At 42.5% G+C, this 27,960-nt stretch overlaps 2 protein-coding genes across 3 annotated transcripts in view; both read left to right on the forward strand.

The window, feature by feature from the left end:
- LOC112258031 (protein FAM168A-like) overlaps nucleotides 1-5,440 on the forward strand; it is a 67,554-nt gene extending 62,114 nt beyond the window's left edge. For both annotated transcript variants that reach the window (XM_042326939.1, XM_042326940.1), the window contains one exon: nucleotides 584-5,440. The gene's annotated coding sequence lies outside the window, so the exon portion shown is untranslated. The remainder of the gene's footprint in view (nucleotides 1-583) is intronic.
- Nucleotides 5,441-6,066: 626 nt separating this feature from the next.
- LOC112258024 (F-BAR and double SH3 domains protein 2-like) overlaps nucleotides 6,067-27,960 on the forward strand; it is a 47,699-nt gene continuing 25,805 nt past the window's right edge. The window contains exons 1-5 of the mRNA XM_024432076.2: nucleotides 6,067-6,340; nucleotides 11,641-11,738; nucleotides 15,399-15,444; nucleotides 27,316-27,392; nucleotides 27,745-27,889. Coding sequence (XP_024287844.1) covers nucleotides 6,320-6,340; nucleotides 11,641-11,738; nucleotides 15,399-15,444; nucleotides 27,316-27,392; nucleotides 27,745-27,889 — 387 coding nt within the window. The 5' untranslated portion in view covers nucleotides 6,067-6,319. The remainder of the gene's footprint in view (nucleotides 6,341-11,640; nucleotides 11,739-15,398; nucleotides 15,445-27,315; nucleotides 27,393-27,744; nucleotides 27,890-27,960) is intronic.

The following is a 27,960-nucleotide window of genomic DNA, read 5'->3' on the forward strand; positions in this document are numbered from 1 at the left end:
GCCAGAATGCCAAGCATTACGTCTGGAGGAAACCTGGCACCATCCCTATGGTGAAGCATGGACCTCAGACTGGGACAGGACATGACTTAAACCCGGTCAAACAGCTCTGGAGAGACCTGAAAATAGCTCTGCAGCGACGCTCCCCATTCAACCTGACAGAGCTTGAGAAGATCTGCAGAAAAGAATGAGAGAAACTTCCAAAATACAGGTGTGCCAAGCTTGTAGCGTCATCCTGAAGAAGAATCAAGGCCGTAATCACTGCCAAAGGTGCTTCAACAAAGTACTATTTAAAGGGTCTGAATACTTATGTAAATGTTATTTCAGTGTTTTATTTGTAATAAATTAGCAAAGATTTCAACAATCTGGCTTTTGCTTTGTCATTATGGGGTATTGTGTGTAGATTGAGAAAAAAATAACTATTTTATCAATTTTAGAATAAGGGTGTAACGTAACAAAATGTGGAAAAAGTCAAGGGGTCTAAATACTTTCCGAATGCACTGTATATAATACATTGTTCATGTGAAATTTTTCTTCTCCATCCCTCTACTTCTCTCCATCTCTCTCTGTACCTCTTTCCCCTCAGATCGGGAGTCAATATCACTCACAATAACTCAAGTCTTACATTGGTGCAGGAGGCCTGGCATACAAGCACCAAGTTTGTCTGCAAGAACAAAAAACTAAAGTGCAAGGATCACTTTATGCATTCTTTTGTGATTTGGAAAAGCTGCTTTTTCATGTTTTTATTATTTTTGACCAGCCTCAGTTTTTTGGGGATTAGTTTCTTTGATTTTTGACTCTCTCTTATAATCCAGACACACACTGACCAACAGTATGGTACATTTATAGTACATTTGTGCTTATTTTGTATGTTTGTGTGTGTGTATTTTTGTGTTCTGAACACTGGTTCTGACGCAAAGCCAGTCCCTTCGCCGTGAGAATGTACACGTCTTTGTATGCTGCCAAATTCTAATGTTGGAGAAAAAAATCATACTTTTTCAGGCGAGTACCGGTCGTTTATTTTCCAGTCATTCGTACAAGTATCACGCCTCAATTTCCTTTCACCCTTTTTGATTTGCCTTCCCATTTGTGTTTACGTTCACACACAATCATCTTCCAGCACAAGATAATAAGGGTTGTCTTCCAGCTTGTAGCAACAGTGCATTAACTTGGCTTCTTTAATATTTTACCCACTATATCAGTCAAGTTGGGTGCACATTTGTTTTTTTTGCCCTAGCACTACGCAGCTGATTCAAATAACCAACTCATCATCAAGCTTTGTTTATTTGAATCAGCTGTGTAGTACTAGGGCAAAAAATTAAATGTGCACCCAGAGGGGCCCCCGGAACCGACTTTGGGAAACCCTGCACAAGGAGAAAGACTAATACCGTAAGTACCATAAAAGTTACACACCATGTAGAGGATATTTTCAGTAAGTTCAGTGGACATAGTTAGCTTGTAAGTCTACTAGAGTAGAGTAAGAAATTGAAATATCTATACATGACTATATTATATATAGGTATACTGATGTGACAGCGAGCGCCTGTGCGCGTTTGTAGTTCTTTTGTACACATAAAAGCTTGCCGAACATGCAAACGCACTCGCATTTAGGTATTTCAGTTGGCATGCGTAAGGTGCGCACTGACACACTTGCTCACAGATATACATTACAGATGTATAGGACATCGCACACATTTTAAAAGTGTAGATGGTATAGGATGCGATGGATAGATGACTGGATAGGGTCTCCCTCGTACCTTGCAGGCTATGTTGTGAACTGAATCCAGTTCTAGTGTCGTATCAACGAAGGTGCATGGAGTTTGAGGGGTGAGGCAAATTGTCAGTAGGACCAGGGATAGCTAAGTCAAAGGATTCAAAAGGGATTTTAAAGTCAATAGCTGGCCGGCACACTTAAGAACAGCAGACTTGAAAGAGGGAGAAAGGAGTACAAGGGGGAAAAGGAAGAAAATAATCTAAATTGTTTAGTGGTCAAGTATCAATACCCATAGCCCTGTGCTGCATGCCTCCCATCAATCTCACAGGCTAGAGATAAGTGTTATTCGCAATAAAGATCCCATGTGATGTCATGTTTACATGTTTAATAGAGATTTAGCCCCTGATCAGTGTCATCAGTTCCTCAGGTGACCAGGAGAGAGCAGAAGTGAGGGGTGCACGGCCCCCTATTCCTTACCAATATAGGGCTCTGGTCAAAAGTAGTGCACTATATAGGGAATAGGTTTTAGAAACCTGACTGACCTCAACACAGATGTGTCCCAAGAGAATTGTGTTCCAGAGAATTGTCTCTATGTGTATGTTTCTGAGTAGTCCATGCAATTGAAACTAGTTCACCAGTCTGGTGAATGCTTTTAAACAATGGCAGGTGGAAAAACACTTTATTTTGGACCTAGGTCTCATACAATTAGTGAAAGGAAACATTTTGTTTGCATGTTGGTCAACCTGCTACCTTGCTAGGCCCTCCCTCCTCTGCCCTCCCTCCCTTCAGAGTAGCTAATAGAACAGGCCCAGGACATCATTGTTTCCAGGGCAGACACCATGGAAGGAAGTTAGGATCATGAAGGGAATCATGCGTATTAGGGAAACATTTGTGTTGAAACAGGAAATTGGGGGGGAAAATTGAATGGTTTCATGTCCCTTTAGTCCGTGGGGCAAAAACCCTATGACTGGGGCACTGGGTTGGGAGAGGCCCGTGTGGGACATGTGTTGACTTCCAAATCGAACCCTAGCCCCCAGGGTTGGGCTCAATTCCAATTTTATTTAAAATTTCAATTAAATTCTTGAATTCACTATGAAATGGAGAATTTGTTGAATTCAATTTGAATAAAAATATTTTGGGGGAATTTTATGGAATTGTAATTCAATATTTGTTAGTTGATGGAACTAATGCACTTAGTATAAAAAATGGACTGCAGGATTTGTGTTGAATCATTTCAACTTGTAATTTTTGGGGATAATATTGAATTATGAATTGAATTATTGGAATTGACCTAACATTGGAATTGAGAGGAATTTAATTATCTCTGGATTCAATGACTGACCTGGCATTTGAATTGTATTTATTGGAATTTACAGGGAGAGGGAATTGAATTAGTGGAAGTAACCCCAACACTGCTAGCCTCAACTCCCTCCCTAGTCCCTACAACTGCAGACCTGAGAAGATTGGGATAGGTGAACGCAATATGGCTGACATTTCTACCTAGCCAATCAGAAGGCAAGATGAAGCTTTTACTGTAACACGTACGGTATATTGACCCAGTCCGCCTAGATCCACAAGAGTGGTTATCGATCCATTTGGAATTTATAAATGGAGTTGGCAAGGAAACAGGGTTCAGCTTGGGTTGAGTTCAGCTTGGGTTGTGAGGAGGAGTTCCATACTCTGTTATTATGGTTCAGCACTAGCTTACTGTGTCATGACCACATATCAGTTATCATGTGAGTGTGTAAAAAAATGTATTGCACAAACATCTAAAAGTAATAATCTATGCTAAATAACAGGTACTTAGCTCATCTTTTAAGAGACATCTTACGATTTCTTAAGAGTTAATTTAGTTCAGTGCATTTTGATAGTGTACTCTTTGGTCTCAATAAACAACTGTACATTTAAGATATCTGTTGTGAATAATTGCTACTGCTTCTTTCAATCTGTTACAATTAGTTAACCACTATGTACAATTCAAAATGTTATTTTATTTGATGCCACGTTACCTCGCCAGTAAAAAAATAACATAAAGGTATCCTGCACCCAAAATATTACAATTTATAGAGTATCATTCACTAGTGAATGGGGTATAGATGTGTGTGTTGACTGTGTGAGGAAAGTTATCAGTGGGCAGTGTGGTATCAGCACCTCACCTCCCGTGTAGTGTGTCCGTGTGTGTCTGTGCGTGTGAAGCATGTATGCAGTCCTGTGTGAATTTCCTCCCAAAATTGCACTGGTCAGGCTGTAGAGCTAACGTTGCCCAACCTCCACTTTCCCCTGTCAGTAGCATATCACAAAGCCAAATAGAAGAAGAACATTGAAAACAAGTCTCAAATGTACATTTATTGTGCTACATTTAGGGGGGGGGGGCATTAGAGCAAAGAAACACAAACAACCAGACAGCTTTTTTTTGAGACCATTGACAAATATTGTTTTGTAGTGCTATTCACTAGAACATGTAATGTGATGCAAGAACTGAACAAGGCATATGACTAGTTGCACAGGCCCAAATGTATGTGAATGCTATGCTGAGTGCTAAATATCTGGAGGTTCAAAACCTCCAAAATAACCATGTGTACTACGAGTATAACCTCTGTGTTAAAAAAAAGGATTAAAAGAATGATACACTTTTCATTTCTGGTATGTAATTTAAGAGCTTTTTACCATAAGTGTTATTTAAGGTTTTGTTGATTGATTAATGTTTATTATTCTTAAAATAGAAGATCATTATGGTTGAGCTGATGTGGGTTGTCTCTTAGGGCTTCAGGGGGCATTTCAGAACACAAGTCTGTAGGATGAGTGGAGCAGATGTGGGGAGGGGCACAATCTGGCAACCTGGTCAGAAACGACTGGCATACAGTCCCCACTCGCTGGCCTTTCCCCTCAAACACCCAGGGCATTGAAACACACGAGAAATGTTCCCAGAACCTAACTGACACCATAAACAGATGTTCCCTGAACATCTAGGGAACCGAATGTGCTAACTGGGCATATTGTAGACTGAAATCTAGCCTGGAGTCAAGTCCTTACACTACAATTCATGTTTATTGAAAAATGTTAAAGGGTATGGGTCCAGAGATTGTGGATTGAGGCATGAGATTTGTAAACGGGGATCAAAACTCCTTTTGCTACAGTATGTTTCACCGCTGTTCACTTCATGTTATGTGTAACATCCCTGCAACGTAGCAAACTCAGTCTGCAATTTTAAGAGCTGGGAGCTGCCCTGGGTGTCTCATTGCCTGGAGGTCGAGAAGCAAGCAGCTCCACCAATGTTGAACATGAAAGAGTAACAATCCCTATGCCTTTTCTGTTTCCTTTGGTCACGATGAACTTCGGCCTTGTCAAACTTTTGATTTGAACACTAATTTCGAGAGAGAGAAGTATACTCGTCTTCACAAAAGAGTATCTATTTTTAAGACCGACTTTATAAGAGTCAGCACCTTGAGATTAAAACTACTTCCCAACTAATGGCCCCCAGAGTCTTTGCTATGTTCTGTCACTACGTTGCAGCAATGCTGGCAGAACGTTTTATAACATGCGGTTGGGACGTTCTTGAAGCAAAGACCCACATCAGACTTGTGTATATGAAGTGTAAATCTGTTTTTGTTTTTGTTCTAATGAGGATCGGATAGTGGTCCTGGTGACAAGGCAAGTTTGTAATTGTATAATACTTACTGTACGATGTAGAACATTCAATAACTATTAAAATATTTCCCAAAAAGCCCAGCTTTTACGTGTTTGTGTCCTGCGCCAATTCATCATAAAGGAACATTGTGGCCTCTCTTGATTTGTAAATTATTGTTTTGACTGTAAACTGCAAAAAAAGCAAACGTTCAAGGGATAAGATGTACACTACACATCAGATTTCTAACAGCCGCTATGCTATTGAATGAGCCGGTGTGGGAGCCTTGAGGAGCCGGGGCCGATTTCTGGTCCAAGTCTGTCCCTGTTCACAATTGCAATGCAATTGCATTCTCCCATGAATCTCTTATCAGACTCAGTGCACTGCTATCTACTGATAGCCTATAATCATAATAGTAGGCCTGTACAAAACAACCTGGAAATGGTTTTACTCAACCATGTTGAATCTGTATGCTTTTGCCTTGACATGTCACTTATCTGTAGGAATAAATCTCTATTAATCTCAGATAATTGAGGGGAAATTATAAAATAGGTGTTTTTCTGAGGGCCACAGCATAGATTTAAACGCACAGATGTGCAGTGGTCAGATATGATTCACCTAATCTCCAACGAATCCCCATGTTTATGCAGCGGACATGGCCACGGTGAGTCTACATCACAAATTCCTAACAATAAACAATGCAATCCCCAGGAAAAATCCCGTGTACTTCCTCAGTGTGCCGCCATCCCTCCTCCACCGGAAACCCTGCTGTATCGCAAACTTCGCTGTTATGTTCCCGGAGGCAGTCGATTTTCAACAGGACTTCATCGGTGTGTTGAGTTGGGTCGACATGGCCGCCTGAACCAGACTAAATTCACCCAGTGCGTGGTTCTCATTCTGTAATTTATATACAATCGAAAGTTTTTTTGCGGATTAACTTCAATATTTGTTAGGGGGGAAAACATCAATGTAAAAATTCTAACATGCAGCCTCCGCCAAGAAAGGTGAGTTGGCCCGGTTTTACTTTTCTCTGCAAATGTTTCGACGAATGTTGCTTATGTAGCCTAATTGTTGAAAGATGCACGCTTTGTTATAGTCCAATTTTAAGATATGCAACCACCAGGTCGGCACAACGTGTTATAACGTCAGTTCTTATCAAACGCAAACACGACCTTTTGGTTAGTGAGTTGTTTTTAGATATTCTAAACTTGAATATTTTTATTATGTTCCAAAGTAGCCTAAGAAATGTCCTGGGTAAAATGGTACCGTGGGGTACTCAATTCAATAAAAAAAAACGAATGTTCTCACGGTTCCAAATTGTAGCTTTTGCTTGGATTAAACTATACAAATATATATACATACATTGTAACAGTCTTAGTGGAGAGTTGTTACAAGCGAACGCGGTGCTGGATGGCAGAATTTAGACCTCTAAAGATTAAAGGTAACTAAAACAGCAACAAACATATGGAATCCTGTTATATGTCATGTTCCAAAAACATTACACAGAAGTCTGTTGCTGTTTGGATAAGAAATTGTACTTCTGTTAGAATTCCTACAGTCGAGGTTCAACTATATCAAATTATTTAGAGTCAAGAGTTGTTGTTAATGAAATAGAACTTGATTTTATACTGGACAAAAAATGAATGCAACAAGTGTTGGTTTCATGAGCTGAAATTAAATATCCCAGGAATGTTTCATATTCACAAAAAACCTAATTTCTCTCATTTTTTGCACACATTTGTTTACATCCCTGTTAGAATTTCATCCACTTGACAGGTGTGGCATATCAAGAAGCTGGTTAAACAGCATGATTACTACACAGGTGCATCTTGTGCTTGGAACATTAAAAGGCCACTCTAAAATGTGCAGTCACAACACAATGCCACAGATGTCTCACATTGAGGGAGCGTGCAATTGGCATGCTGACTGCAGGAATGTCCACCAGAGATGTTGCCAGATAATTGAATGTTCATTTCTCTACCATAAGCCGCTTCCAACATCCATTTTAGAGAATTTTGCTGTATGTCCAACTGGCCTCACCACCGCAGACTACATGTCTCCACATCTGCCTTCTTCACCTGTGAGATCGTCTGAGGGGGCCCTGAGGAGTATTTGCATCTGTAATAAAGCTTGTTTGTGGGGAAAAACATTCTAATTGGGTGGGCCTGACTTACAAGTGGGTGGGCCTATGCCCTTGCCCAGTCATGTGAAATCCATAGATCAGGGCCTACTTCATTTATTTCAATTAAATGATTTCCTTATGAACTGTAACTCAGTAAAGTCTTAGCAATTATTGCATGTTGTGTATGAATTATCACTGTTACAGTACATTTGCCAATTGTTATGTTCATGATTGTTTATGGATTACATTTCTCTCACAAACAGGGGAGCTTTAGCATACTAATTGCTCAGGAATAGGCTAAAGCCATTCAGATGTCAGTGGTAGCGCTACAGATGATTCATTTCCTGAAATAGAAACACACCGTGGCCTATTAGATCAACCACTTGACCTGTTTTTGTAGTTGTCTGAATATAGCCTTATTTTAGCCTCAGTATATTTTCCCCTAATGATTGGCTGTGTTAGTCAGACAACTAATGCTCATGTGAGATCATTGAATAGTGTTCGACCTGACCATTCGTTTCAAGTTTTTAATGTCACGTGCACAAGTACATTGAAATTCCTTTCTTGCATGCTCCAAACCCAACACTGCACTACTCAATATAGCACTAAAAATAACATAAGGTCAAAGCTGTGGGAAGTAGGAAAATCTGAATTTAATATACACCACATGACCACAAGTATATGGACACCTGCTCGTCGAGCATCTCATTTCAAGATTATGGGCATTAATATGGAGTTGGTTCCCCCTTTGCTGCTATAACAGCCTCTACTCTTCTGGGAAGGCTTTCCACTAGATGTTGGAACATTGCTGTGGGGACCTGCTTCCATTCAGCCACGAGCATTAGTGAGGTTGAGCACTGGTATTTCGTATTTTATTACTTGGCTACTTGGCTACTCAGAAGCACATTTTGTAATAGTGTTGAATAATTTCTACAGATGCCTTGAAGATCGACCAGTCGATAGTGATCGACCGGTTGGCGACTACTGGTCTAGAATGTGATTGTATGCTGTAGCGTTAAGATTTCCCTAAACTGGATCTAAGGGGCCTAGCCCGAACCATGAAAAACAGCCCCAGACCATTATTCCTCCTCCACCAAACTATACTGTTGGCACTATGCATTGGGGCAGGTAGCGTTCTCCTGGCATCTGCCAAATCAAATTTTGTCACCGATTACAACAGATACTGTGAAAAACTTACGAGCCCTTAACCAATAATGCATTTAAGAGTTGATAAAATATTTACACATTAAAATAGTTGAAAAAATAGTAACACAATAATGGGGCTATATACAGGGGTACTGGTACCAAGTCAATGTGGGGTACAGGTTAGTTGAGGTGGTATGTACATGTAGGTAGGGGTAACGTGACTATGCAAATAGTCTGGGTAGCCATTTGATTAACTGTTCAGCAGTCTTATGGCTTGAGGGTAGAAGCTGTTAAGGAGCCTTTTGGACCTAGACTGGGAGCTCCGGTACTGTTTGCCATGCGGTAGCCGAAAGAACAGTCAGCATCCCGGAGTCACCTCTTCACTGTTGATGTTGAGACTGGTGTTTTGCGGGTACTATTTAATGTAGCTGCCAGTTGAGGACTTGTGAGGCGTCTGTTTCTCAAACTAGACACTCTAATGTTCTTGTCCTCTTGCTCCGTTGTTCACCAGGGCCTCCCACTCCTTTTTCTATTCTGGTTAGAGCCAGTTTGCACTGTTCTGTGAAGGGAGTGGTACTTTTACGAGATCTTCAGTTTCTAGATCATTTCTCGCATGGAATAGCCTTCATTTCTCAGAACAAGAATAGACTGACGAGTTTCAGAAGAAAGGTCTTTGTTTCTGACCATTTTGAGCCTGTAATCGAACCCAAAAATGCTGATGTGCCAGATACTCAACTAGTCTAAAGGCCAGTTTTATTGCTTCTTTAATCAGAACAACAGTTTTCAGCTATGCTAACATAATTGCCAAAGGGTTTTCTAATGATCAATTAGCTTCTTAAAATGAAACTTGGATTAACTAACACAACATGCCATTGGAACACAGGAGTGATGGTTGCTGATAATGGGCCTCTGAATGCCTATGTAGGTATTCCATTGAAAAATCAGCCGTTTCCAGCTACAATAATCATTTACAACATTAACAATGTCTACACTGTATTTATGATCAATTTGATGTTATTTTAATGGACAAAAAATGAGCTTTTCTTTAAAAAACAAGGACATTTCTAAGTGACCCCAAACTGAATGTGTGTGTGTACACACACAAATACAGTACCTGACAAAAGTTTGGAAACCTTCTCATTCAAGTGTTTTTCTTTAGCTTTACTTTTTTCTACATTGTAGAATAATAGTGAAGACATCAAAACTTTGAAATAACTAGAGGTCGACCGATTTATTGGAGGACCAAAAAAAGATGATACAGATTAATCAACCGGGTTTTTTATATATATTTGAAATAATGACAATTACAACAATACTGAATGAACAATTAACACTTTTATAACTTAACATAATACATACAATCTATTTAGTCTCAAGTAAATAATGAAACATGTTCAATTTGGTTTAAATAATGCAAAAATGCAAAAAGTGTTGGAGAAGAAAGTAAAAGTGCAATATGTACCATGTACAAAAGCTAACATTTAAGTTCCTTGCTCAGAACATATGAAAGCTGGTGGTTCAATATTCCCTGTAAAGAAATTTTGGTTGCAGTTATTATAGGAATTATGATGCGTCGACTATTTCTCTCTATACCATTTTGTATTTCATATACCTTTGACTATTGGATGTTCTAATAGGCACTTTAGTATTGCCAGCCTAATCTCAGGAGTTGATGGGCTTGAAGTCATAAACAGCGCTGTGATCAAGCATTGCTAAGAGCGGCTGGCAAACGCAGTACAGTTTGAATGAATGCTTACGAGCCTGCTGCTGCCTACCACCGCTCAGTCAGACTGATATTTCAAATCATAGACTTAATTATAATATAGTATATAGTAAACACAGAAATATGAGACTTTGGACATTAATATGGTCAAATCCGGAAACTATAATTTAAAAAACTAAACGTTTACTCTTTCAGTGAAATATGGAACCGTTCCGTATTTTATCAAACGGGTGGCATCCATAAGTTTAAATATTGCGGTTACATTGCACAACCTTCAATGTTATGTCATAATTATGTCAAATTCTGGGAAATTAGTTTGCAACGAGCCAGGCGGCCCAAACTGATGCATACACCCTGACTCTGTTTGTTTGCACTGAACGCAAGACAAGTGACACAATTTCCCTAGTTGATATTGCCTGCTAACATGAATTTCTTAATATGCAGGTTTAAAAATATATACTTGTATATTGATTTTAAGTAAGGCATTGATGTTTATGGTTACGTACATTGGTGCAACTACAGTGCTTTTTTTGCAAATGTGCTTGTTAAATCATCACCCGTTTGACAAAGTAGGCTGCGATTCGATGATAAATTAACAGGCACCGCATTGATTATATGCAACGCAGGACAAGCTAGTTAACTACACATAGTTGATGACATTACTAGCTTAGCTAGTGATTATGTGAAGGTTGTTTTTTATAAGATAAGTTTAATGCTAGCTAGCAACTTACCTTGGCTCCTTGCTGCACTCACGTAACAGGTGGTCAGCCTGCCACGCAATTTCCTCGTGGAATGCAATGTGATCGGCCATAATCGGCGTCCAAAAATTCCGATTACCGATTTGTTATGAAAACTTGAAATCAGCCCTAATTAATCAGCCATGCCCATTTTTAATTGGTCCACCTCGAGAAATAACACATGGAATCATGTAGTAACCAATTGTTAAACAAATCAAAATATATTTTATATTGAGATTCTTCAAAGCAGGCACCCTTTGCCTTGATGACAACTTTGCACGCTCTTGGCATTCTCGCAAGCGGCTTCATTTAAAAAAATGTTGTGCTAAGTTTTCTGTTGCAATTGTTTTTGCTACAGTGTGCCCTAATGAACATGACCCTGATCGATTCAACGACTTGCCCCTGTTAATGTGTCAACCGGAAACATGCAGATATACAGAGACTGTTAAAAATAATGTATTTGTGCTTTTATGACATTCAGTGCACTTTTTAGGAGTTTACGGCTTTCTTCTCCGTATACAAAAGATGGATTTGGTTGTCTAGTCCATTTCTTCTGACATTTCTTTTCTCCCTCAGGTCAAGGTTACCCAGGAGCTAAAGCATACTCATGCTGAGCAGATGAGCAGACTACACATCAAACACCAGACGGAGTGTGACCTACTAGAGGACCTGAAGTAAGGGGAGGGTGGAAGTTGGTGGTGGAGGGAGCCGGTGGATGGCAATTGAGGCTGCGTCTCTATCCCCAGTTCAAAATCAACCCCTACTACCTAGGCACTTGCGTAGTTGTGAAAGGCTTGGAGAGATATAATCAATGACAATTCTACATGGGGGGGGGGGGTTTAGCCACTATAACCATATTGGTAATACCAATCTGATCTTTGTACATGTCTATCATATGAAGTACCCTGGCAGGGAGGCTAAGGGTTTATTTGGAATGTAGCGGTAGTCTTGGGTTTCGCTTTCTTTTCTTTGGCTTGGGTGAGGTGGCACCGCCCACACTAAACAGCTGGAAGTGAAAAGCAAGGAGGGCCTCCACTCCAGATGTTCTGGCTGCCATAAGTAGTTTGTTGGGGGGGGAAAGAGAGGATAACAAAGAGAGAAGAAAAATACCTAGAGATCGAATAGGCCCGAAATGTTCAGCCAGTCACTCTTGGAGGAAAATCGAAGTTGGATAAAAATAACTTTCAGTGTTAAAATAAGAGTGGCATCATTCCCAAAGATTCCTGGGATCAGGATGGAATAATCAGGAATCCTGCAAATGGTGATTTGATTTCGATTAAGTTACCAGAATAAAGTAAAAAACATGTCACAGGGAGAATGATAGGGACAGGCAGTGATATAGTATAAAGAGGCAGGGATGTGTTCATTAGGTACCAAACATACTGAAACAGGGAGGGATTGCCTGGACTCCAATAAGAAATTAATTTTTGTTTTCCATTGCACAGATTTTTAAATCAATGTTCTCTAATGAACACGACCCATGCAGAGGGAAAGGATCTGTCTTGTCAGTTTGGCTTTGCTGTATACTGGAGCACTCAGACAAATATTAACACACTCTGTAATTTACTATAAAATGCCCAGTGAACGTGTGCTAGAAAAGAAGACTCACGAGCAAGGGTGTCTGACTGTGGCCCTAGAACTCAGAGGCTCTCGTCCTCTAATCAAGGAGGCTGTAGGGTAGGGAACACGCAGGAAGCCCCCAGTGATGCACCACCTTTTGTAGAGCCTTCCAGATGAGGGAAGTGCAGTTGCTGTACCAGGCGGTGTTCCAGCCGGTCAAGATGCTCTCAGTTGTGCAGTTATAGAACTTCTTGAGGACCCGAGGGCCCATGCAACATTTCTTCAGTAACCTGAGGTTGAAGAGACGCTGTAACGGTGGTGGTGTGATTGGACCATTTTAGGTCCTCTGGTGTGTACGTTGAGGAACTTGATGCTTTTGACCCTCTCCACTGCAGCCCCGTCCACTGCATCCGCTGTTTCCTGAAGTTCATGATCAGCTCCTTGGTTTTGCTGACATTGAGGGAGAGGCTTTTCCTGGCACCACTCTACCAGGGCTCTAACCACCTTCCTCTAGGCTCCTGTTGCCATCGGGGATATCATGTTGTTGGCAAACTTAATGATGGTGTTGGAGTCGTGCATGGCCACACAGTCGTGGGTGTACAAGAGGGGGCTGAGCACGCACCCCTGGGGGGCCCCTGTGTTGTAGGTCAGTGTGGCAGAGGTGTTGTTGTCTATCCTCACCACCTGGGGTTTGCCTGTCAGGAAGTCCTGGATTCAGTTGAATAGAACAGAGCCTGGAATAGGGAGAGAGACCGGGAGAAAGGAGGGACTAGTGGCCCTGGAACGGGAGGAAAAATAAGTACAGTTACTGAAAGAATTCAGATTATTTTTGTTGTGAGAATGGAGGGAAGGACATAGCTCAGTAGACGCTGTGGTTCTCCAACTGTACATGTGAGAGAGAACAAGCTGTGCCATACTCTGCTCACTCCTGGAACTGTAAAGACTCCAAGCAATAACACAACTGGGAACCTGGGGATTATTCATTAGACATCAAATGGAAGAAAACAGACTGAAACAGGAAGGGACTATTTTAACCAATAATGCATTTTAATCTTTTTCTGTTGTAAGTGTTTTTCGTTGCATGCCCTAATGAATATGACCTCGATAAGCAGTGAAATAAAGCAGTGAAAAATAAATAGTAAAAATATTACAGCACGTCTACACTGCATAGTTATATGCACCACTCTACTATTTTGATCAATCAAATGATTTGTCACAATTTATCACTTATTTAACAAGCCATCACATTCATTAGATATCGGATTGATACACTATATATACAAAAGTATGTGGACACCCCTTCAAATTAGTGGATTTGGCTATTTCAGCCACCCATTGCTGACAGGTGTATAAAATTGAGCATACAGCCATGCAATCTCCTTGGCCATGCTGAAGAGCTCAGTGACTTTCGACTTGGCACCGTCATAGGATGCCACATTTCCAACAAGTCAGTTCATAACATTTCTGACCTGATAGAGATGCCCCTGTCAACTGTAAGTGCTGTTATTGTGAAGTGGAAACGCCTAGGAGCAACAACGGCTCAGCCGCAAAGTGGTAGGCCACTCAAGCTCACAGAACGGGACCACCAAGGGCTGAAGTGTGTAAAAATCATCTGTCCTCGGTTGCAACACTTATTACCTAATATCAAACTGCCTCTTGAAGCAACATCAGCATAAGAACTGTTCGACAGGAGCTTCATGAAATGGGTTTCCATGGCCAAGCAGTCACACACAAGCCTAAGATCACCATGTGTAATGGAGTGGTGTAAAGCTTACCGCCATTGGACTCCATTGGACTCTGAAGCAGTGGAAACGCATTTTCTGGCAGCTTCACCATCTGGCAGTCCAACAGACGAATCTGGGTTTAGCAGATGCCAGGAGTACGCTACCTGCCCCAATGCATAGTGCCAACTGTAATGTTTGGTGGATGGTTGTTTTTCATGATTAGGCCACTTAGTTCCAGTAGCGCTAGTGCAGCCAATAACATTCTAGACAATTCTGTGCTTTATTTTTTATTTATCTAGGCAAGTCCGTTAAGAACAAATTCTTATTTACAATGACAGCCTACCCCGGCCAAACCCGGACGACGCTGGGCCAATTGTGCGCCGCCCTATGGGACTCCCAATCATGGCCGGATACAGCCTGGATTCGAACAAGGGTGTCTGTAGTGACACCTCTAGCACTGAGATGCAGTGCCTTGGACAACTGCGCCACTCGGAAGCCCACTTTGTGCCAACAGTTTGGGGAAGGCCCATTCCTGTTTCAGCATGACACTGCCCCTGTGCACAAAGCGAGGTCCGTACAGAAATGGTTTGTCAAGATCAGTGTGGAAGAACTTGACTGGCCTGCACAGAGCCCTGACCTCTACGCCATCAAACACCTTTGGGATTAATTGGAACGCCGACTGAGAGCCAGATCTAATCGCCCAACATCAGTGCTCAACCTCACTAATGCTCTTGTGGCTGAATGGAAGTCCACACAGCAATGTTCCCACATCTAGTGGAATGCCTTCCCAGAAGAGTAGAGGCTGTTATAGCAGCAAAGGGGGAACGAACTCCATATTAATGCCGATGATTTTGAAATGAGATGTTCGGCGAGTAGGTGTCCCCGTACTCTTGGTCATGTAGTTATGATGCCTAGCATGTCATTGGCTTTTGAATCTAAATGTACCATGCATTGCTTAACTCATATAGTCTTGTAGTGTCCATTCAGTCTCTCTTCCCAGTTAATTATTATATGGTGTATATAATTCTGTTCTACCTTCGTTCCTTGTAGGACATTCAGTCAGAAGAAAGCCGCTGTAGAGAGGGACTATGCCCAGGTGAGTCTTCTCTCTCTCTCTCTCCATCCTTAGTTTGCTCTCTCTATCCATCCTTAGTTCGCTCTCTCTATCACTCTGGAGGCGTGTTCCATTCTGCATATGGATGACATTATATTGTGGCATTGCTGAGGTCTTATTTGTGTCGCCAAAAAAAGAATCTTCCAATAATGACACACAAAGACACCAACTGCGCCACCATACGAGGTTTGGGTAAAGTTACGGTTGGCGTCGTTGGGAGGATCAGGGCTCAGTTGTGGTCTGATGGATTACTCCTCTATCTGAGAGGACCACTCTAAGGGCTCAGACACATTTGCTGGCCGAGCGTACTTAGCACCTCCTGAATGTAATTTGCAAACTGAGTACGCACCTACTTCACATGTAGAATCTCGTGAAAATGTTGGTAGTCATACGGTACAGTGGGTGGCCCTAAATCAGACGACCACAAGATCCTCATTCGATGCGATGTGTGTCAGCTCTAAAGTCTTCTGTCTCAGTTGTGGCGTTTTCGTGTGTGGCCCACTTCCTCGTTGTGGAGTTGTTTTGGCCACAGCTTCCTGTAAATATAAATGTACTGTTTCAAAACCCCCCTATGCTCCTGCTTTGGTCTATTCTGGCGTTGCATCCCCGTGTTGAATGTGAACCATTACTGTGATTTAAAAGAGGGTTCTGGCTTGGGAGTAACCCCAACCAGGAACTACCCAGCCACTTTTGTGGGGGGGGGTGTATTTCGAGGATTTCATTCATATTCTTTCTCACATGCCATTCATATGTACTACAGGCTTCTATATATCAAGAGTCACCTCCAAGACACTTTCTCACACCCACTCTCCAACCAACACTATCTAGTCGGCTAAAGATTCAGGGTGCCACACAAGAAAACCAAGTATTTCGTGCACACACTGTGAGCCTGCTGAAGGACACTGAACAATTCCCATCACCACATTATCTATTCATGAATAGCGTTGTTGTGCTAGTAGCTGTGTTGTGCCGCCTGTCTCTATCTGCCCTAAAACCAATCCTGTGAGCTGCTATAGATGCACACACATTAAGAGATGTATTATTTAAGATACTCTTTGAAGAGGTAGGATTTCAGATGTTTTCGGGAAGATGGGCAGGGACTCTGCTGTCCTAGCATCAGGAGTAAGCTGGTTCCATTATTGGGGTGCCAGGACAGAAGAGCTTTGACAGGGCTGAGCGAGAGCTGACCTCCCATAAGGGTGGGGCGACAAAGAGACCAGAGGTGGCAGAACGGAGTACTCAGGTTTGGATGTAGGGTTTGAGAATAGCCTGAAGGTAGGGAGGAGCAGTTCCCCTTGCTGTTTTTTAGGCAAGCACCATGGTCTTGTAGTCAATGCGAGCTTCAGCTGGAGCCAGTAGAGTATACGGAGGAGCATGGGAGTACTTGGGAAGGTTGAACACTAGGCAGGCTGCGGCATTCTGAATAAGTAGCAGGGGTTTGATGGCACAAGCGGGGAGCCCATATAACAAGTGCCTGGAATAGAACCTGCGCAGCTTTATGTGTGAGGAAACGTTGTACTCTACTGATATTGTAGAACGTCAATCTGCAGGAGTGAATCACTGCTTTTATGTTTTAACAGAACGACAGTGTGTTGTCCAGGATCACGCCAAGGTTCTTTGCACTCTGGGAGAGGGACCCAGTGGAATTGTTGACCATGATGGAGAGGTCATGGAGCGGGCAGGCCGGAAGAGGAGCGGGCAGGAAGAGCAGCTCCATCTTGCCGAGGTTGAGCTTGAGATCCAAGCAGAGATATCTGCTAGGCACGCAGAGATGCGGGTCACCACCTAGGTGTCAGAAGGGGGGAATGAGAAAAGTAGTTAAGTGTCATCCGCATAGCAATGATAGGAGAGACCATAAGCGGATATGACGGAGCCGAGTGACATGGTGTATAGAGAAAAGAGGGCCTAGAACCGAGCCTTGGGGGAGACCAGTAGTAGGGGCATGTGGTACAGACACAGATTCTCTCCGCTCCACCTGGTAGGAGCGTCTTGCCAGTCAGGATGCAATCCAGGAGTGTGCAGAGCCTGAGACGCCCAGCCCTGAGAGGGTAGAGGGGTGGATCTGATGGTTCACACTGTCGATGGCAGTGGATAGATCCAGGACGATGAGAACAGAGGGTCTACTTTGGCTGAGCATTCTCCATTGAGTGACCCGTATTGAAGCCTGACTGGTTATGATCTAGAAGATCGTTCTGAGTGGGATAATGAGAGATAACAAGAGAGACGGCACATTCAAGGAAAGTAAAGAAGGAAGGGAAACTGGTCTGTAGTTTTTTACATGAGATGGGTCGAGTGTTGGTTTCTTGTGATGGGGAGCGACTGGCAATCTTGAAGTCAGAGGGAACGCAGCCAGTAGTCAGGGATGAGTTGGTGAGAAATGGGAGTAGATCTCCAGATATAGTATGGAAGAGGGATGAGGTCCAGTGGGCAGGTTGTCGGGTGGCTGGACATCACTAGTTGTAGTATTTCATCTGGAGAGAGAGGGGAGAAAGAGGTCAAGGTGTATGGTAGTTCTGGGAGAGTAGGACCATTGGACTCAGTAGACTGAGTGAATGAGGAGTGGATGTTGTCAACCTTTTTTTCAAAGTGGTTGACAAAGCCGTCTGCAGAGGGGGGAAGTGGTGGAGAATTAATGAGGGAGAAGGTGGAAAAGAGTTTATGGGGATTGGAGGCAGAGGCTTGGAATTTAGAGTGATAGGAAGCACTTTTAGAAGTGGATACAGAAGAGAAGGTAGAGAGGAGGGATGCTAGGTCCTTGTGGAGTTTCGTTTTCCCCAAATTGTCATTCAGCTGCCTGCTGCCCTGTTCTGTGACGACTCAGTGAGTCACTCAGCCACAGAGCAGGAGGGGAGGGTTGAGCCGCCTAGGAGGAAAGTTGACAGTGGGAGTCAGAGGCGGAAAGGGAGGGTCGAGGAGGCAGAGACGGGAGGCAGGTGGGAGAACGATTTAGCGGAAGGAAGAGATTATGGGATAGAAGAGGGGTGGTAGGAGGAGAGACAGAGCGAAGTTTGCGATGCCATGACCATCTGGGTAGGGGCTGAGTGGGTAAGGTTGGAGGAGAGGGGGAGAGAAAAAAAAAAGTAGGGATCAGAGACCTGGATGGGGGTTGCCGTGAGATCAGTCATCGAACAGCCCCTAGTAAAGATGAGGTCAAGAATATTCCCTGCATTATGAGTGGGAGGCGACTGGGAGGTCAGGGTGAGTTCAAAAAGGCAAGGAGAGGAAATAGAGGTGGAAAGAAATGAGTCTGCGCCAGGAGGTTGACATTGCCCAGTACGATGAATGGTGAGCCATCGTCTGGAAATTATGGGTTGTGCTCACAGGGTACACTAGATTAGAAGGGTTGCATCCACTGGGTGGGGAGCATCTGTAAAACATACTGAGAGGAGTGAACAGGGATAGAAATTACACACATACTTGACAAAGTTCCAAAAGAGAGAAATGAGAATCTGAAAATAACTACATAAGATACTGAAGTGAGAGAGTGCCGTGAAGCCTTTGGCTCTTTCCTTCCTCGAAGAACTCTGCAGAACGTCTTTGTTTTGGGTGACAACGCCGCCGCATGACAACGCCACCGCTGAAAAAATAGGGGCAACTGAAGTACTATAACTATTTGATGATTGCCTAGCAGAGGAGATTAAAAATACCCCCTCTAACACTCATCTGCCAATTATCAGAAAGCTATCACAAATTGATCTGAAACCAGTCAATGTTCCCAACACTTCGCAGGCACAAGTACTTAGCATTCAGTTGTTCAAATCAATGATTAAACAGACTACTAAATGTAGAAGGGCAGCACTTAACTAGAATTGATTTAGCCAGACTATACCAACAACCTATTGAAAGAATATATACTACAAGGCTACTCTTGCAGACATTAGCTGTCTTCGCTCTGTCTCTCTGTATATGTCTCTCTCTCTCTTACCAAGACACTCAGGACATCACAGCAATGTGCTGGCATCCCAGTAGAGGTTGAAGGTCATCACGCAGCCCTGCTTTTGATATCCTGTCAATGTGTGTGTGTGTGTACTTACTAGGAACCAAATGATAGCGAACAGAACTGGGAGGGACCTACTTAGTTTTCTAAACTAATTTTTCATTGCAAAATGTTTCGCAACGATGTGCGCTAATGAATAGATCCCAGGTAGTCCATCCCTGTTTGTCTATTTTCTTCCCTTTGTTGCTTAGTGAATATGACCCTGCTTCAGGTCGCAAACAGTGAGTTCAGAGAAACTGGGCATGTAGCGTTAGTTATGAAACCGCTTTGTGAAGTGCAGCCACAGACACACACACTCCCAACAGTCTAATACCTACATGTTTCATGAAAACCACCATAGTCCTTGTGCCCAAGAAGGCCAAGATAGCCTGTCGAAATGTCTGTCGCCCCGTAGCACTCACATCTGTAGCCATGAAATGCTTTGAAAGGCTGGTCATGGCTCACATCAACACCATCATCCCAGACACCCTGGACCCAGTCCAATTTGCATACTGCCCCAACAGATCCACAGATGATGCTATCTCTATTGCATTCAACACTGCCTTTTCCAGCTTGGACAAAAGGAACATCTACGTGAGAATGCTGTTCATTAATTACAGCTCCGTGCTCCCCAAGCTTACACAATAGTGCCCCCCAAGCTCATCGCTAAGCTAAGGACCCTGGTACTGAACATCTCCCTCAGCAACTGGATGTTGGACTTCTTGTCGGGATGCCCCAAGGTGGTGAGTGGAGACAACAACACATCCACCACGCTGACCCTCAGCATGGGGACCCCTCAGGGGTGCCATGCTTAGTCCCCTTCTGCACTCCCTGTTCACCCACGACTGCGTGGATTTGCACGACTCCAACACCATCATTATGTTTGCCGATGACGCAATGGTGGTAGGCCTGATGATGAGACCGCCTAAAGGGAGGAGGTCAGAGACCTGGCAGTGTGGTGCCAGGACAACAACCTTTCCCTCAAAGTCAGCAAGACAAAGGAGCTCATCGTGGACTACAGGAAACTGAGGACCGAGCACGCCCCCCTTCACAATGACGGAGCTGTAGTAGATCAGGTCAAGAGCTTCAAGTTCCTCGGTGTCCACATCACTAAGGTTCTATCATGGTTCAAACACACCAACATAGTCGTGAGGAGGGCACAACAACACCTCTTCCCCCTCAGGAGGCTGAAAATATTTGGCATTGCCAGATCCTCAAATAGTTCTATAACTGCACCAATGAGAGCATCTCCAGGATCTCTTTTAATTTTTTTTTTTTTTACCTTTATTTAACTAGGCAAGTCAGTTAAGAACAAATTCTTATTTTCAATGACGGCCTAGGAACAGTGGGTTAACTGCCTGTTCAGGGGCAGAACGACAGATTTGTACCTTGCCAGCTCGGGCCGGTGTCTGAGCAAGGCCCTCTAAATGGTCAGACTCCAGCCACTCATGTCATAGACTTGACTGGTTAACTATCTGGATTGACCCTTTTTTGCAATAACTTTTTTTTACTCATCACATACGGTGCTACTACTGTTTCCTATTCTGTCACTTTATTCCTAGTTATATGTACATATCTACCTAAATAAAAATGTTTTAAGTATAGCAAAGTCATTACTCATTGTATCTATTACTTTTAATATTACGTCTTTTACTTTCCTATTATTTCTCTTTTCTTTCTGCAAGGGCCAGTAAGTCGTCCACACCTTTGTTTATGAAGAATGTGACTAATAAAGTGTGATTTTGATTTGACATGTCCCCCACTCAGTAATATACACTGAGTGTACAAAACATTAGGAGCACCTGCTCTTTCCATGACAGACTGACCAGGTGAATCCAGGTGAAAGCTATGATCCCTTATTGATGTCACTAATTACATATAGTGTAGATGAAGGGGGGGAGACAGGTTAAAGAAGGATGTTTAAGCTTTGATGCAATTGAGACATGGATTGAGAACGTGTGCCAATGGGCAAGACAAAATATTTTAGTGCCTTTGAACAGGGTATGGTAGTAAGTGCCAGGCGCATCGGTTTGAGTACAAGTACATGTAATATCCCATAGAGAATGTTAACAAAATGCTAATGAACGCATTGCGAGAATTCTACAGTCTTTGACCAAAACAATTTGCAGGACAGACATCCCAGCACAAAGTTTTACATGTAACTCAAAAATGCTACTCACAACGCACAAAAACAAATATTAGACAGCAAGGCTCTTGATCCAGGAGGGGATTCTCTGCTATTAGGCTAACAAGTGACGCTTGGTTTTGGAAGCAGCTAACCACTTAGCTAGATAGCTAACTAGCTACTACATTAGCAAACAAAAAGCAGAACTGCAGAACATTTAGTACATTTTAGACCGTTAACATAATAGTTATAAGTAATTAGATCACCTGGAGCATGCTGCACAACAGTGAGTGAGCAAACACCACACAAATGGCGGCTACCAGTAAGCTTCATCGTGGGAAATGAAATGAACGCAATCTTTTATATCGTAATGTATTGCACAAGTTGACTGCAGGTATTTACTTAAGTAATTACAAGTATTCAAAAACTTTTAAAATAAATTGTTTTGGCGGTAATTGAAAAACCATCTCGTGGCTATTTCCCTTATACCCCGGTATACCGCCCAAGACTAGCGTCAAGAACTGCAACGCTGCTGGGTTTATTACCCTCAACAGTTTCCCGTGTGTATCAAGAATGGTCCACCACCCAAAGGACATCCAGCCAACAGCAGGCCAGTGGTCAAAAACGGTTAATTGATGAAAGAGGACAAAGGAGGCTGATGTGAATTGTGCAGAGCAACAAACTGCTACAGTTAGTCAACTGACAGTCCAGTACAACATTGGTGCCCAAAGACCAATAAAAGAATGCACAACTTATCGTACTTTGACGCAAATGGGGTATGGCAGCTGACAAACACCCCCTGTCTACCTAGAACGCGTTTGTGGCTTCTTTTTTTCGTAATAGGTAATTATAGTAATTATAGATTATAGCCATTTTGATTTCCCTAAAGAGCACACACACTGGCACAGATCGAGCAATGAGGCAGATGTTTAACCGGATGTATACATCTAAAGGGAAAGGGGGATACCTAGTCAGTTGTACAACTGAATGTGTTCAATTGATATGTGTCTTCCGAATTTAACCCAACCCCTCAATCAATGGTGCGGGGGAGGGGGGCTGCCTTCATCCACGTCTTCGGCGCATGGGGAAAAGTGGGTTAACTGCCTTGCTCAGGGGAATCCGGTTGGCATTTCCACTTCCATTTCCACCAAATATGATGATGAGAGGAAGCCCAGTGGGAGGAGATGGATTTCTGTCATTGCCAAAACATTTAATCTCAATTCAGTTTTTCCCCCAAACTAAAATCTGTTATGAACCGAGTGCACTAAGTTTTGTAGACTTTACCCTTTGCCAAAGTTTTAAATTTTTTTGTTGTTTAGGCGCACAAGAGCGAATGTAGTTATTGCATACGCACACTTCAGAGTAGGCGTTCCATAACTGAAATATGCCAAAACATGCTAGAACGCGCCAATAGCATCCCGCTAGCACGTGCTTGGGATCTGCTTGCCTGCTCTATGATTAATTTGCTCCCATTGGAATTGACAGGCTGTGGTATATCTTGGGTTAGTTATATAAAAATCTCTGGTCGTGAGAAGTTTCCCCTAGGATCAGCTTCCTCTCACCTAATCCTAACCTTAAAGTGGCACTCTGTGATTGCTACATAATTGTTTTTACATTGTTAATACCCATTTGATTATTTTGTAAAACATATTTTGAAGGATTATATATATATTTTTCACAGTACAGCGGGAGATGAGGGCATAGACAGAAGGTGGCCAACATGGGTCTCAAACCCTCGTCACCAGGGGGCATTTTCTGGTCCGCTACACCAGACTTCGGCACTACCCATTGATTTGTTGAGGTATATAACTTAGAAATGCCTCATGCGCTTGTTTACTCCAATGTTTGTAAACATTGTAATTGTAAAAACATTGTCATTTTTAAATTTATTTTTACTATAGGCTCATAACAAGGCTCATATAAATTAGATCTCACAGATAGTCAGTCCTTGCATCCATAACTCTGCCCATGAATTTGAGTGGCACCATCAGCTGTTTACCAAATCAGTGGTGGGGTGTGACCACTTTATTGTTTGAACGGCAGATTGTCCCTTTGACCATTAGTCGGGAGAATGAAAAACTGACTCAAAATCAGCGTCTAAGGGCACCTTTCCCTTACACCAAGAGCACACCCTGTATAGTTGTTCAGCAATGAGTTTTGACGGTACATGCAATCAATACGACTTTCCCAATATGTTTCAATAACAGACAGTTGTGATAATACAACAGTATTCTTCTCACTCGGCTTTCTACTTTGGTCTCTGATCTATTAAGTTATGTGCCTTTGGCATCAACTGGAGGAAAAGAGACAAACAGAATACTAATTCATTTGTACTAATACTAATTTCATTCCATTGCAATATGTTTCAAAACGTTTGCCGTAATGAACAGGACCTTGGTACAAGCAGCAGATGTCTTTATTGGCCCTGTGCAGGTTAAATGGCATCCTCTGTTTTTTGGCGCCAAATTAGAGACTAGAGTTAGACTGTTAAATCAAAGTGGGTCACAGTGGACTCTGAAACTCTTCTTTTCCTCTAGCCTACCCCTCCTCCTTCTGGCTCTTCTTCACTAACCCTCTCTTTTTCATCTCTTAACACCTGCATGCTGCCATGGTCCGATTTGATATTCAAATCACAGTAAGTGATGAAATGACACTCTGTCCCTTGTTCTTACCCCATCCTGCCATCCCTTCTTCCCTCACACCCTGCTGGCTGCACTCTCTGACTCCCACAATGGCTGGGTTTGTGGTGGTAGATTCTGCCGTTTGGGGCTTTGACACCAGAACCTAGAGAGACCAAAGGGTTTAGAGACTGGGCCTAAAGTGTGTCCCTTGTGGATTGACTTTAGCCTGGTCCCATCTGTTGGTGCTGTATAGCCAACTCAAATAGTTCTGTTATGGCAATGACCATAGGAGTTGGCTAGATGGATCTGACCGCCCTGCATGAACTTTAAGTCCCAATCACCTGTCTTTCTGTTCAGCTGAGAATGTGCTCTGTATAGCCCTGCGTGCGTGTGCACGTTTTTGCGAACAAATGCTCCCTCGCATACTAGGGCTGGGAATTTCTGAGAGACCTTACGATACGATATTATCATGATACTTAGGTGCCGATGTAACCGGTGTGAAATGGCTAGCTAGTTAGCGGGCTGCGCGCTAATAACATTTCAATCGGTGACATCACTTGCTCTGAAACTGTGAAACTCTGTGGAGCGATAGGTAACGATGCTTTGAGGGTGTCAATTGTTGTGTGCAGAGGGTCCCTGGTTCGAGCCCAGGTAGTGGCGAGGAGAGAGACTGAAGCAACACTGTTACACCACTACGATATCTATTCTCTCTCGCGATTCGATACTGTGATTTTATTGCGATTTGATGTTCCAAACATTGCTGACCATATGTCTGTTGCAGAGGGACAAGAGAGAGCCATGAGAAAATGAGTTTTGATCAGTCATGGAAATAAAAGTGCTAGAAACAAATTGGCTCCCTATTTAACAAGATGGAGAACAAGCTATGAATGAAAAATACTGGAGTTTTGGTGCCAGTACAGCCAAATAGTGTGAAAATAATATTGCGATATTGTCAAAACGATATAATATATTGTCAACTGTAGCGGCCCCCCCCATCATTATCGCATGCTAAAGTCCAGAAATAAATACATGTAAAGATGTATGTTCTTTGTTTTCTCTGCAACGCTATTTCAGTTCCTCAAAGCTCAACCTTACTGCCGACCCACGGTATTTCCGGGTGTGCTGCTCTGGTTTAACTCAACTCTGGACCTCAAAGCCAGTTGCACTGCATTTTTTCATTGTTCATCTCTAATCAGGGACTGATTTCAAACTGGGACAAGAGGTGTGTGTGTATAATTAATTATCAGGTAGAACAGAAAATCAGAAAGCTCGACATAGTACAGGTGAATGAGTCCATGGCTGCTTCTGAAATGGCAATCTCTTCCCTATATTGTGCTGCACTCCTTTGACCATTGCTCGTAGGTGTCTATATACAGATTACGGTTTAGTGTCGTGTTCATTAGGGCATACCGTAGCAAAACTTTTTGTAATGGAAAGCGAAAAACAAGCATTTCAGTAAGTACAGTTGAAGTCGGAGGTTTACATACTTAGGTTGGAGTCATTAAAACTTGTTTTTCAACCACTCCACAAATTAATTGTTAACAAACTATAGTTTTGGCAAGTCAGTTAGGACATCTACTATGTGCATGACACAAGTCATTTTTCCAACAATTGTTTCAGACAGATTATTTCACTTATAATTCACTGTATCACAATTCCAGTGGGACAGAAGTTTACATACACTAAGTTGACTGTGCCTTTTAAACAGCTTGGAAAATTCTAGAAAATGTCATGGCTTTAGAATCTTCTGATAGGCTAATTGACATCATTTGAGTTAATTGGAGGTGTACCTGTGGATATATTTCAAGGCCTACATTCAAACTCAGTGCCTCTTTACTTGACATCATTGGAAAATCAAATGAAATCAGCCAAGACATCAGATTTCAGCAATTTCCAAATGCCTTAGGGTACCACGTTTCTGTACAAACAATAGTACGCACAATAGTATGCAAGTATAAACACCATGGAACCACGCAGCCGTCCTAATGCTCAGGAAGGAGATGCGTTCTGTCTCCTAGAGATGAACGTACTTTGGTGCGAAATGTGCAACTCAATTCCTGAACAACAGCAAATGACCTTGTGAAAATACTGGAGGAAACAGGTACAAAAGTATCTATATCCACAGTAAAAAGAGTCCTTTATCGACATAACCTGAAATGCCACCCTGCAAGGAAGAAGCCACTGCTCCAAAACTGCCATAAAAAAAGTCAGACTACAGTTTTCAACTGCACATGGGGACAAAGATCATAGTTTTTGGAGAAATGTCTGATGAAACAAAAATAGAACTGTTTGGCCATAATGACCATCTTTATGTTTGGAGGAAAAGGGGGATGCTTGCACGCCAAAGAACACCATCCCAACCGTGAAGCACGGGGGTGGCAGCATCATGTTGTAGGGGTGCTTTGCTGCACGAGGGACTGGTCCACTTCACAAAATAGATGGCATCATGAGGGAGGAAAATGATGTGGATATATTGAAGCAGCATCTCAAGACATCAGTCAGGAAGTTAAAGCTTGGTCGCAAATGGGTCTTCCAAATGGACAATGACCCCAAGCATACTTCCAAAGTTGTGGAAAAATGGCTTAAGGACAACAAAGTCAAGGTATTGGAGTGGCCGTCACAAAGCCCTGACCTCAATTCTACAGAAAATTTGTGGGCAGAACTGAAAAAGCATGTGTGAGCAAGGAGGCCTGCATACCTGACTCATTTACACCAGCTCTGTCAGGAGGAATGGGCCAAAATTCACCTAACTTATTGTGGAAGGCTACCCGAAACGTTTGTCCCAAGTTAAACAATTGAACGGTAATACTACCAAATATTAATTGAGTGTATGTAAACTTCTGACCCACTGGGAATGTGGTCAAAGAAATAAAAGCTGAAATAATAAATCATTCTCTCTACTATTATTCTGACATTTCACATTCTTAAAATAAAGTGGTGATCCTAACTAACCTAAGACATGGAATTCTTACTAGGATTAAATGTCAGGAATTGTGAAAGCCAAATACATTTAAACTCAGTTAAGGTGTATGTAAACTTCCGACTTCAACTGTAAGATCAGTAAGTGGGGCACAGTAAGTGGGTCTGGAGTTCAGAGATTAAAGGTCATCGATCCTCTTCCTCCCTCCCAGGCTCTACACAAGCTTGCCAATCAGTACCTGAAGAGGGAATGGCCGGAAAGCCTATCAGAGGAGCCAACAGACCACGGGTAAGACCTCTAGCCAAAGAGTGAACCATTATTGTATCAGAAGCATCAGAAATGTCTCTCTCATTCTCTCAAGTGTTCTTCCGTAATAGTACTACCAGTATCAGTGTGTATTATTGAAAGCTACATATTGTTATTTGGCATTTTTTGCTCGACTCTTTGATATTTTGTGCTGTATTTAGTCCAGGTCCTCTTATGTCCGAATTGTCATTGCCTTTTAAATAAAGGTTCTTGTGCAAAAGATTAACTGGTTGAACCAACAGTTGTTGTATTGTGTTGTCACAACCATGAACATAAAAAAATATCAGGGATATTACCAGTATTCACACTGACTATTGTGTGTCTGTTGTCACAGGAACATGTACACGTTGTGGAAGGCATACCTGGAGGGCATAGTGCATGTGAGCCAAACCAGGATCACGGCCTGTGAGAACTACAGGAACCAAGTGTCGGACCCTGCCAAGACTGCCAGGCTGCAGAAGGAGCAGCAGCTCAGGAAGGTATGGAAGGCAAATCACTACAACACTGCTGAGCTTTCCATAGTTTAGACCCCCCCCACCTACCTCTATCC

Source organism: Oncorhynchus tshawytscha, linkage group LG09, assembly GCF_018296145.1.
Source record: "Oncorhynchus tshawytscha isolate Ot180627B linkage group LG09, Otsh_v2.0, whole genome shotgun sequence".
In the NCBI taxonomy this organism is placed as follows: Eukaryota; Metazoa; Chordata; class Actinopteri; order Salmoniformes; family Salmonidae; genus Oncorhynchus; species Oncorhynchus tshawytscha.